At 43.4% G+C, this 12,153-nt stretch overlaps 1 protein-coding gene across 2 annotated transcripts; it reads right to left on the reverse strand.

Moving 5' to 3' along the window:
* Positions 1-1,749: 1,749 nt before the first annotated feature.
* Positions 1,750-10,123, reverse strand: SERPINB1 (serpin family B member 1). Of its 2 annotated transcripts, none has more exons than XM_046006393.1 (7): positions 9,980-10,123; positions 8,609-8,784; positions 5,881-6,018; positions 5,213-5,330; positions 3,849-3,991; positions 3,587-3,754; positions 1,750-3,230 (listed from the first exon to the last, which is right to left on the reverse strand). In XM_046006393.1, the coding sequence occupies exons 2-7, from the start codon at positions 8,774-8,776 to the stop codon at positions 2,829-2,831; spliced, it is 1,137 nt and encodes a 378-aa protein (XP_045862349.1). In that variant the 5' UTR covers positions 8,777-8,784; positions 9,980-10,123; the 3' UTR covers positions 1,750-2,828. The 2 variants fall into 2 exon arrangements, with proteins under 2 accessions (XP_045862349.1, XP_045862348.1); XM_046006392.1 differs by lacking the exon at positions 9,980-10,123 and adding an exon at positions 9,554-9,938.
* Positions 10,124-12,153: the final 2,030 nt, after the last annotated feature.

A 12,153-nucleotide genomic window follows, 5' to 3' on the forward strand; every position in this document is an offset into this window, starting at 1 on the left:
CTGACCTAAACTGAAGTTACAGGCAGATGAGAGTTCTAGTTTACCATCTTATAATTTATTTCTGAGTGAGAAAGAACTGAGAATAGCAAGAACATAGCAGTAATCTGTTTAAGGAAACACACCTATGTAGAAATCGCCTGAGCAATTTGACTTTGGATGATGTTAAAAGCCCTCTTGACTTGGTAGTACCCAACCAGATTCCCCTTCTTTCCCTCCTCGAGATGGGCTACCAGTTTCTTCGGGTAATCAAGATAGCATTTCTTTTTTTCCTTTTTTTAAAGATTTATTTATTTATTTATTTATTTGACAGACAGAGATCACAAGTAGGCAGAGAGGCAGGCAGAGAGAGCAGAAGGGAAACAGGCTCCCCGCTGAGCAGAGAACCCAATGCTGGGCTCCATCCCAGGATCCTGAGATCATGACCTGAGCTGAAGGCAGAGGCTTTAACCCACTGAGCCACCCAGGTGCCCCAAGACAGCGTTTCTGATCTGTAAAAATTCTGAAGATATTTGGAAGCCTGTTCTCCAAAGCTGTACCTTCACAAAGTCTGGCTACCCTAATCATAATTTTTGAGTTCTAGCCTGGGAGATAAAGAGGGAAAGGCTCCAGACTTGGAAACATGCCTTTGGGAACATTCTCTCAGACCACTACGAAGATGTTCCCTCCTTAGGGCACTGGCCTCCGTCAACTAATCTGAGGTTTGTCTTTTCACTCTCAATAGCACATGATACAGGACTGAAGTTCTTAATTTTCGCTTGGCCCAGCTTATCATAAAAAATGTCCAAATGCTTAGAAATAAATTTAACAAAAAAGTGTATGTGTGTGTGTGAAGAAATCACAAGTTCATGAGCATACATTTGTATATGACCTTCTAAAATTTTGTTTTGCTCTCAGAGTTTAAGTCCAGTTGGTATGAATATTTGTTTAGGTTCAAGACAGGAATCAACTTGAATTACTTTCCATACGCATTCCCAAATATCCCAGAACAATTGATTGAAAATTTTCTTCCTTCACTCTCAACTTTGAAGTGCCACGTTTGTTATAGCTATGATGACCATATGACTTATTATCCAAACTGACTCAATTTTCAGAGTAAAAGAGGACATTGATATTAGTTAGAGGAAGCCTCAATTTAATTATGTCCTGTCACCTGGTTCTTCTTCCAAGACTGTATTGGATATTATTGGTCATTTACATTATTGTATAAATACTAGAACCACTTAACAAGTTCCACCAAAAATATCTGTAGCTTATATATATTTCTATGGTATTTGTACCATATATTTTCTCCATTCTTTTCTTTCAAACTCTATTTTTATGTTATAGACGTATTTCCTATAAACACCGGATAGTATTTTTTCCAATCTAACCTAAACATCTTTGTCTTTTAACTGGCACAGTTAGCCAATTTGCATGTTAAGTAGTTACTTAGATATTTGGTGTTTAATAAACCATCTTGGTATTTCTCATGCCTGCTCTATGTACTTTTCTCTCTTCTTTCTTCTTTTTGGATAGTTTATTTTTTGTTATTCCCTTTTTCTCTTTGGTTTTTTTTCACAGTTATAAACCCTTTCTCTCTTCTTCTAGTAGTTACCTTAGACTATACAACATGCCCCCTGACTTATCAAAATAGAGTGTAATTGTAATTATACTTCTATTCTCTTCCAAGACAATGTAAGGACTTTAGAGTTTTTACCTTATTTCCTTCCAGAAGAAGAAAACAAGGAAGGAAAGCTTTCTGACAACAGATTTGCCAAAATGTTTTTTTTTTATTCTGTGGACTTTCATCATGGACATCAGTGCCTTCAGGCCAAGAACTCCGTTTTATTCTTGGCTTGTCTAAGATCCAAGAGAACAAGAAGAGGACTGAGATGAGTCTGGCTTATAGGATCTTAGGAACATTTATTAACCAGCCAACTAGTTTTGTGGGAACAAGAAAATGCAGCATTTCAAGCCTCATTCCAAGGAGTACATGTATATCAATCAGGGTCCACCCCCACTCCCCCCATAGCCTGCAAAAAGCCATCCCATTGCCACAAAAACCAGTATCACATGACTGAAGTCAAGAACCTTCATCAGAAAACATGCAAGAAAACAGTTAACAAGTGAGATCGTGGCACCCCCTCTTTGCTTAACAGTCTCTCCCACTATATTATTCTGTCATTTCTTAGCATCTTTTATGGTAAGACACCTACTTTTTGACTCCATGTAATCCCACACCAATGCCACATCAGGTAGGATAAAGGAGAATGAAAAGGGGAAGGCAGGCTATCACCTGGATAGCCTGGTGGCTCTTTAACAGTTTGAAAGAATAAGAACCACCACCAAAAACACTAATCTTGTAGAATGAGGGATCAGAAATATTGGCCAAGACAATTTTGTATTTGTAACCCAGACCTTGAGGCCCTATATTTCGACTGAACATCCATTTTTAAGCCTCCCTTCTAGAGTATGTGTCTCTCGATTGGGGCTTTCAAAATTCTGTGTGTAAAATAAATTACAGAATTACCATGTTTCCTTTGGTTATCAGGAGAGCATAGCAACTTCATAGACTACTATGTTGTCAAGAATCTACACATCTCATTTCTTGATTTTTTTTAACTTGCATTCAAAAGCAATCACTGGACTTTGTCAATATAAAAAAAAATAGGAAAATAGCTATCTGTGCCAAAGTTCATGGGTGTATGTAAACAGGAAAGAGCTGAACTTACAAGAGAAATTAAAGATCTGCTTAGGGATGGTAGTGGTATTGGCAAAGATGTGTGAAACTTGCCACCATTAAAAGTGCAGCTAACAAAGCTCTAAGCTTGACCTCGTATTTCCAGTCTCTAAGGGGAAGAAAGTCTGCCCAAGAACAGGATGTGAGATGAGGGATTGTGCCGAATGAAGAAAATGAAAGGATGGTCGGCAACAAAGTTCTCCTCGTGCACCACCATGGCGAAGGTGGCAATGCCTGCCGTAGCGGCCGCCGCCTCTGTGCCCTCTTCATTCACTTCCACAAAGGACTTGTGGACAATTTTTGATATGAAAAGATCCCTGGCTCCTGACATGCCAGACAGATCAGCCTTGCGACTAAAGAGATCCTCTATACCCAGGTGGGCTAGGTGGGAGTTCAGGTCATAGCTCTCCTCCAGTTTGAACTTGGGCAAGTAGACGTTGACTTCAACCCAATCCAGATTCTCAGCTTTGGTCCACTCATGCAGTTTTTCCAGAGTCAACTGTTCCTCAATCTGGAATGAGAATGGGCAAAAAGAAGAGGTGAGGACAATTTTATGTAAGCAAACTAGTAAAACATTATTGAAATGAATGGACCTATTATATCAGTTGCTAATTAGTCTCCTCCGTGTCTTGTCCCCAGACAGATTGCATTTGGAAGATGTCATTTCTTTCCAGGGACTGGAGATAATATAATAGAGCTGTTCCCTGACAGTAGCTGAAAATGTAAACTTTGGGCTTTGGAGTAGAATGACAAAGCACTGGAAATGAAAGAACCATCCATAAGCACACACCAAGCACCGGCCACTACCACACAAGGCAGGTAGATACAACCGGAAGAGACACGAAGCATGAAGCTGGGAGCTGTTACCTTCTTGAGACCCGTGGACCCATCCTCAATGTCATCGGGCAGCAGGATAATCATGCTGAGCTCCTTGCCCCGGTAAGGCAGTTCCAGCACACGGCACTGAAGGTCCTGGATGTAGCCAAATGGGAGTTTCTTCTTCTGATACATCATTTTCACGGTTTTTTTGTCTTTCTGAAGAGTTGAAAACAAACGAACGACTCACTCACATTTTTATCCCCATTCTCTTCGAGCCAAGAGTAAGTTTAGGCAGTTACCTCTCTCTTACCTTATTCAGTCGGAACGGGGTATCCGCAGTGCCTTCCTTCCGGAACTCATCCTCCCAGCTGCCTTTGAAATAGATGGCGTTCACCAGCACAAGTTTAGTCATGCTGTCAACCATACCTGCAGCCAACAGTTCTGGAATCTTCCCTAAAAAGATAAAGTTAGCTTTTTTCAAATAAATCCATGTATCAGAATTCCAAATTGGAACTAACATTTGATTAGCACTGAAATGCAATCCAAAAGCACATTTTGTACTTAATTTTCCTTTCACGTGGTATGAAGCCCTATCAGCATGTTCCTAATTTAAATAATCCAAGTAAAGGGCTAATGAGCTAAAACAGGACATTTCTCCTTTTCTGGAGTGTATGGTAAACAATGAGATTTGTTTTGAGAATGACCATTCTTTTTCAGGAAAAAAAAATATCCTGAATGAAAGTATTTTGGGGCATTAGTAAATCACTTTTTCAAATCCTCTAAGTAGAAGCCTACTCTCTCTCTCTCTCTCTCTCACATACACACACACAAAAAGCAAAAGCAAAAGGAAAAAAAAAAAAGCTTTTAGTACATATCCAAAAAGTAGGGCAGTTACTCCACTGAAACACAGGATACATGCTAGACCACTGACAGCGCTGCCCTGAACAACTCATTGTATGGAAGACAGGTGTTCTGCAGGTGCCCTGACTCCTCCCACGACTAAGCCAGAGGCAGCTGTGCTCGACAGTCCCAGCTACCATCCCTGATTTCTTAGACGAGAAGTGGACAAAAATTATTTATGACTACAGTGGTTTGTGAATATTCACTCACAAGTATTAGCATATTTTTTTCCATGTGTATATGAAATAATCCGGACCAGGCTAGATTTCCCTCAAATTTTTTATTCCTTTTATTCTACATTCAAGGTGAGTTTTCATTTTAAAATGGACATTTGGGGGGTGCCTGGGTGGCTCAGTGGGTTAAAGCCTCTGCCTTTGGCTCAGGTCATGATCTCAGGGTCCTGGGATCGAGCCCTGCATCGGGCTCTCTGCTCTGTGGGAAGCCTGCTTCCTCCTCTCTCTCTGCCCGCCTCTCTGTCTACTTGTGATTTCTCTCTGTCAAATAAATAAAATATTTAAAAAATGAACTTTTGGGAACTTATGAGGGAAAATGTATTTAGCTACTTCAGTTAAATCATGCTGACATTTCCTCTGTGAAGAATTTTCTACGTGTGAACACTGTCCAACTGGGTGGTGCAGAGTTCATGCCCAGGATGAACCCCAGGATTCCCAGGGTCAGGATGAGGGAACAGGAAAAAGGGAGAGGCAATTGCATGCAGGTGAGGAAGCTGAAAGAAGAACGTGTGCAATGATTACATTCTGCCCTTTCTCTTACCTTCCGTCTGCCCTTTGACCCACTCATTAATCACATTCCTCGAATCTTCAGAGGCTTGCTGAAAATCCACACTGGCCAATTCAGCACCATACATTTTCTGAGTTGAAGCTAGGAACTCCTGTTTAAAAAAAAAAAGGGGTAATGTCATGAATAACTCCTATTACATACAGAGATAGTTTCCTAAAATCCTTTAAAGCAGAAATGGTCCTAAAGGTACAAATTACATTATTACAACAACAAAAAAATTTCTAACTTTATACTTTTTTTTTATTATGGTTAAAAAAAAAAAACCCACAGAACACTAAATTTTCCACCTTAACCATTTTTTAATGTATAGTTCAGTAGTTTTGGTGTTGCGTAAAATTTACCAATTCTTTTCCAACATTTGGCTGACATTACATAAATAAGCAAATACTGATTGTCCTTGGAAAAGAATTATGGAATTCACTCTTGCTTTAGCAAAACAGCCAGGATCGATCTTTTTCACTGTGAAGACTATAAAATGAAGCCATGTCAACTAATGGGAGTGCTGTCCGTCATACGTTTTCATTCTGTATCATTTTTTCTGAGTTTTTATAAAAGTTAAAACATTTCTATGGCTTGGTTATGCTAGAAAAAAATTTGCGTTGTCTAAGTGAGTTTTTGAACAGGAAGTGCAAAGTACTTACAGGGAGGAAATTGTATGTCTTCTCTCCATATAACCTATTAGCAAGTTTCAGGATATAGGAAGCTCCACGTTTGTTGATATCAGCATTCAGACTCTGAAATCTTGAATGAATCTCTTCAACCATATCAAAATGGAGAGTCTAAAATAAAGAAAACATTCCTTCTATAACATCCTTATTTTGAAATTATAAGGTGATTCCTTGGCATTTGCTTCCACCAAACTAAAGTAATGTGGTTTTTTTTTTTTTTACTGATTATTCATGATCTGCAGCCCAATATTTTATTAATTTCTCATAGGTGAACAAATAATAGAGAATCCAAAACGTACAGCTTTGTGAGATACAATAATTACATCAGAAACTACTTTTATGGGGCGCCTGGGTGGCTCAGTGGGTTAAAACCTCTGCCTTTGGCTCTGGTCATGATCCCAAGGTCCTGGGATCGAGCCCAACATTGGGATCTCTGCTCAGCGGGGAGCCTGCTTCCCTTCCTCTGTCTCTGCCTGCTCTCTGCCTACTTGTGATCTCTGACTGTCAAATAAATAAATAAAATCTTTAAAAAAATAAAAATAAAAATAAACCACTTTTATACTACTTTTTGTTATAATTCTAGTTCTACAGTATGAGTGGTTAATAAACTAAGTGTTTATACAAGTCTTCTTTTTGTCCCAAAGAAAATCATAAATAAATCATGTGCTTATCTTGTATCTAATATAATTTCATTGAACATTCTCAGAAATAAACAGAAAAAATAAGAAACATGACCCAGGCAGGAACTCAAAGTTACTATAGGCAGAGGGGAATTTTTTTTTATTATACTATTAGCATCAGTAACTCACTTAAAAATAACTTCTTTAAACTTAATAATTCGGCAAAAGTTTAGTTCCTCATGTATCAGTTACAAATCAAGAGTCCCTTTATGGTTTTATGAGACTTGGGCTGGTTCTTTGCTTTTAAGACACAAGGAACAAACCTCTACAGTGTACAAAGTCCACTTACTCACCAAGATATGAAATGTTTCCATAGTTGCTGCGATCAAACTGCTTCAGGGGAAATAGGGGTGGGGAGGACCTTGAAACTATTCTTCACTGAAGGCATAAAGAAAGCCTCAAAATAGGAGTTGACAGGGAGCCCCAGAGTGGCTCAGTCTGTTAAATGTCTGCCCTTGGCCTCGGGTTCTGATCCTGGAGTCCGAGGATGGAGCTCCAGGTTGGGCTCCCTGCTCAGCAGGCAGTCAGCTTCCCCCTCTCCTTCTGCTTCTCCTCCTGCTCCTGCTCTGTCTCTCTCACTTACTCTCTCTCAAATAAGTAAAAAATTTTTTAAAATAGAAGCTGGTATTAACCTGCAGGGAATCACTCAAAATTACTACCAGAGGGTAAGAAAAAAAGTGGAGCTTTGAAAACTTTTAAATGCTTTCATAGCTGCACTGATGTAGAGGATTGGTTCTCCATAAAGTATAGTCATAGAGGCTTTGCAGCTGGAACAGACCATAAACTTGAATCCAGGACTGGACCTTTCCTAGCTGCTACGTCAGAAAGCCCTTCCCTCTTGGCACTCCTTTCCCCTAGATTCCAAGGGAAGCCAGGGTTCCCCTCTCGGAATGAAAGAAAACCCATCACAGAAGTGCCCTCCACCCCCACAAAGGACAGGAGGAAGGGCTGGGCATCGGCTTCTCCTCCTGGGAGTGAGAAAGGGACCTGCCACACCCTCCAGGGCTTGGTCCCCCCCACCCCCCAGCCACTCCCTCCCTGCGGGGCCCTCCCAATCACAAAGGCACACTGTGTCACAGCTCACAGAGCCCCACTCAGTGCCAGGCCCAGGGCTAGGCAGAGGCAATACGGAATCACACACTTGCTTTGTCCCCTCGAAAGGATGCCACGGCCAACTTCTCCACTGTGGCACATTTCCTATGTGCGATTATGCTCAAAAGTAACATTACATAAATAGGCTCATCGCATGCAAAGCAGAGAGTGGAAAATCCTCGTCCGGGAAGAGATATTCTGGCTTACAGGAAAGCTGTCATGCAGCAGGCACACCACAGGGCTTTCATCAGCCTTCCTCACTGCCCTGCCCTCAGCCACATAAAAAACAGTGCCTGGCACATAGCAGGTGCCCTGTAAAGACTTGATCATGAAGGATCATGGGGCTTCTTCTGAAATTCCTCACAGTATATGGTGTGTGAACACAGAAATACAGTTTTAAAAACACACCGTTAAGAGGGGTGCCTGATGGGGCGCCTGGGTGGCTCAGTCGGTTAAGCCTCTGACTTCAGCTCAGGTCATGATCCCAGGGTCCTGGGATTGAGTCCCATATCGGGCTGCTTAGCGGGGAGCCTGCTTCCCGGCCCCCCACTCCGCCACCTCACCCCACCCCGTCCCCGTCTGCCTCTCTGCCTACTTGTGATCTCTGTCAAATAAATAAACAAAAATCTTTAATTAAAATAAAAAAGAGGGGTGCCTGAATGGCTCAGTCGGTTAAGCGTCTGCCTTCGGCTCAGGTGGTGATCCCGCAGCTCTGGGATAGAGCCCCTCCTCAGGCTCCCTGCTCAGCAGGAAGTCGGCTTCTCCCTCTGCCCTCCCACCACCCTTCATACTCTCTGTCTCAAATAAATAAAATCTCAAACACATACACACACACTGTAAAAGCTCAAAGGCAAAACCTCTCAATACAGACTTGACATGAGTAAGGAGACTCAAAGGAGGGCGGGCTGGTTTTGTTCGGTTCTGCTGACCTTGGACACCTGTGCTGCAGTATTGCCTCGAGTCCCCAGAAAGATCATGGCCAGGGCTGATGAAATGCTGAGGGGAGAGATGAAGATGTTCCCAGTAGGATTGTCCTTATTCAAAGCGCGGAACAGGTCCAAGGCGAAGTGGGTGTTGGCTGAGCTCAGCTGCTCCATGGTGAAGGCTACAACACAGAACAGAGGGCGCGAGCTGCCCACCGGCCACAGCAGCCACTGAGGCAACCCGCGTTTCCCCAGCTCCTCCTCGGCGGCTGCCAACCACCCTGGAATGTCCTGAAAGGCCCTGGAACTTGTACTTTCTCTTTCTCACTTTATTTTTAGGAGGGCAAGATACTTAACACATGCACACATGTGGGACTGGGGATGACCCCCCCAGGGATTCAGCAGGGACCCAGGACTAGGGCACCCTAAAGGGCTCTGACCTCACAAACAGGTGAGGCTGAGGAGGGGCCCACACCGAGCCTCGCCTACGAAGTTTAGGAGCACACACATTGCTGTGCACCTTTGGTTCAAGTCTCTGATTCATCTGAGCAATGAATCCACTGCTCATATTTACCTGCAATAATGTTTCTACTAGAAAATCATTACTACCTACCTATGCACTAAAACAAATTCCACTGAAGTGAATACAATCGTCCTCATTATTGAGATTTAGTCTAACGCATCCAGAGGTTAAGAATCCCAAGTCTCATAGCTTAGTGTTGGATGTGAGAACTTAAAAACCCAACACAGGTCCCAGGGTGTGGTAGGGCAGCCGGACAGGGAGAAGGTGACAGCCGTCCTCTCTGTCACTCTTGCAACAATTAGGGGCACCTGGCCTTGGGTCTCAGCTCAGCCACTGACTTCTCTCAGAGCCTTAATGTCCCCACAGAGAGGCCAGGAGGACCATCAGCTGTGCTGGCTGCCTAGCGGGTAAGGAATAAGCTACATTACTGTTGCTGATAAATCATCTCTCGGATCTGGCCTCCTTCCTCTTCCTCCTGTGGCAGAAAGGAGAAGCAGGCTCCTCGGGCCCGCGCTGCCTGGAAACTGCCACAAACAGCTCAGGCAAGAAGGGAGAACAGGAAGAAAAACATTCCGATCCTGGGTCCTACGGACTCCAGCCGCCACGCACCGACTTCTGCCCTCGCGGGCCTAGCGACCCGGCGCGGTGCTGGGGGATCCGGGCTCCCGGGGGCGGAGCGCACGGCGTGGGCGGCGGCGTCCGGGGCGCAGGGCAGGGGCCTGCGCAGGGAGCAGTCCGCGCGCAGGGGCGAGGGCTGCGGGGTTCACTAGGCACCCGGGGCTCGGCGCCTGTGGAGCCCCGGCTGGCCTGTCCCGCCCGGCCCTCCTCCCCACGACTCCCCGGCCCCGCCTTACCGGCTCCGCGTTCGGACAGGCTCCGGGTAAAGAAGCGTACGGTCCGAGGCCCTTATAGCTGCGGAAGGGGAGTGTCTCCCAGGCAGGCCCCGGGCGGGCAGTAGGGCAGGGCCTTGGCCCTTCCCCCAGAGGACTTCCTGGGAGCCTGTGCTTGGAGGCTTGGCGTTGTAGAAGCGGAGGTGAATGTGGGCTCGGCGCAGCGTCCTCCTTTCAACCCCTTTCTGAGTTCTAGGCAAAGTCAGATCCCTGGCAAGGATCTGATAGGCTATTTTTTACTAAGATGTGAATGACTGCCATGATTACAGTGTCACCTCTTGGAGGAGAGACTAGCACCGTTGAGTGCCATGCCATCTGTGTATGATATACTCCAAACTTGAAGGTTATTTATTTTTTGGTGGGGGAAGCAAAGTAGGGACCTCTTGTGTAGAACGCAAAAGGGGTTTCCAGAATAAGAGAAAACAACGTCTGTTCCAAACAACATCCTTGCTGCCACTGTCAGGTACCAAAGTGGGCTCCGCTCCAACACTTCCATCACAGGTGATGACCGCATCTGCTGAGTCAACTCACACGCCACACACCATGATAACTCACAGCTGTGAGCAATGAAGGATTGCTTACCCACTAGAGTAAAATGTGGACTCACCAATTTTTCTTCCTGTACTATTAAAATAGAAGGACTGTGGTTGAATAGTAAAGACAATAATTATTTCTGTGGGGTTTTTGTCTGTTAGTTTCTCCTTTTAAAGTCCAGCTATGTAATCTTACCAAAATTTATAGCGCCCAAAGGTGTGGAATAATTCTGTATCCATGAAACTACTCCCCTGCTTTTTTTTTAAAGATTTTATTTATTTGCTATATAGAGATAGATCACAAGTAGATAGAGAGGTAAGTAGAGAGAGAGGGGGAAGCAGGCTCCCTGCTGAGCAGAGAGCCCCACGTGGGGCTCGATCCCAGGACCCTGAGATCATGACCTGAGCTGAAGGCAGAGGTTTAACCCACTGAGCCACCCAGGCGCCCCCCCCCTGCTTTTTTTTTTAAATATCAACATGTAAAGGGGACAAAGGAAAATCCTATTGCTTTATTAGTACAGATAATATAGTTTGAATAGATTAGTAGATCTGTTTCAACTGTAAGAACTTGTTTATACTGAAAGGAAGTAAGAAAGATCACAGTAATGACTAATAAAAATACTGTCCATAGTTATTTTTAAAAAGCAAGGATTTAATAACTGGGATTGTAGAGTGCTTTACAATTTACTAGGATAAAGAAATCAACATTTATGGAAAACCAGTCACAATTAAGTTGAAGCAGTTTGCTCAAATCTGGTAAGCTCTCCACCAATTCTCACAAAACTAGAGAACCATTCAGTAGCTTCTGCAAGAAAGTCAAGAGTACGAAGCTGTGCTGAAAAGTTAAATTAAAATCTGAAGCATGTAAACCAAAAAAAGAAAAGTGTTCTGAATTTTTATTTTTTTCTACTGACATTTTACATTTGTGCTTACCTTGAGTTAGTAGTAATCTGGGTCAGATATAAAATGAAACCATTTCCTAAATCAATACATTTACTGTCTAAGGTCAAGACAAAGTATTTTGTTTAATAACATTGGAGTGTCCTACTTGTGGCTTTAAACTGTGCATGGCCCTCTATCGAAGGTCACACAGAGACGCCCTCACACCCTGGTGATGGCACAGCCAGTTTGGACAATGCTTGGCCCATCTACTGATCTCAAATGCATGCTTACCCTAACTGTGATCCAGCAATTTCACCCCAGGATTATACCCAAGGAAAATGTGTGTGAGCGTGTGCACCTGGAAATACGTACAAGAATGGTTTTAACAACGTTATTTATATGAGACCTGACCTGGAAACCAGCTAAATGCCCATCCACAGAACAGATAAATTACTACAACAGAATGATATACAACAGTGGAAATGAACACACTACAGCAATACACAACAACAGGTCTGAAGGTTACCAACACACCTGAACAAAAGACTTCAGACACTAAAGATTCTGGTTCTAGTTATGAAAAGTTCAAAAACAGAACTACTTCAGGGTGTTTGATGTCAGGAAAGACATTTTCTCTGGGGAGGAATGAGTACTGTACCGAGTCTATTTTCTTGTTTGCTCCGGCATTTGGGGACCTGATCCAGGAGCGTCTGCCCCTACCAG

This window comes from Meles meles, chromosome 5 (assembly GCF_922984935.1).
Source record: "Meles meles chromosome 5, mMelMel3.1 paternal haplotype, whole genome shotgun sequence".
Lineage (NCBI taxonomy): Eukaryota > Metazoa > Chordata > Mammalia > Carnivora > Mustelidae > Meles > Meles meles.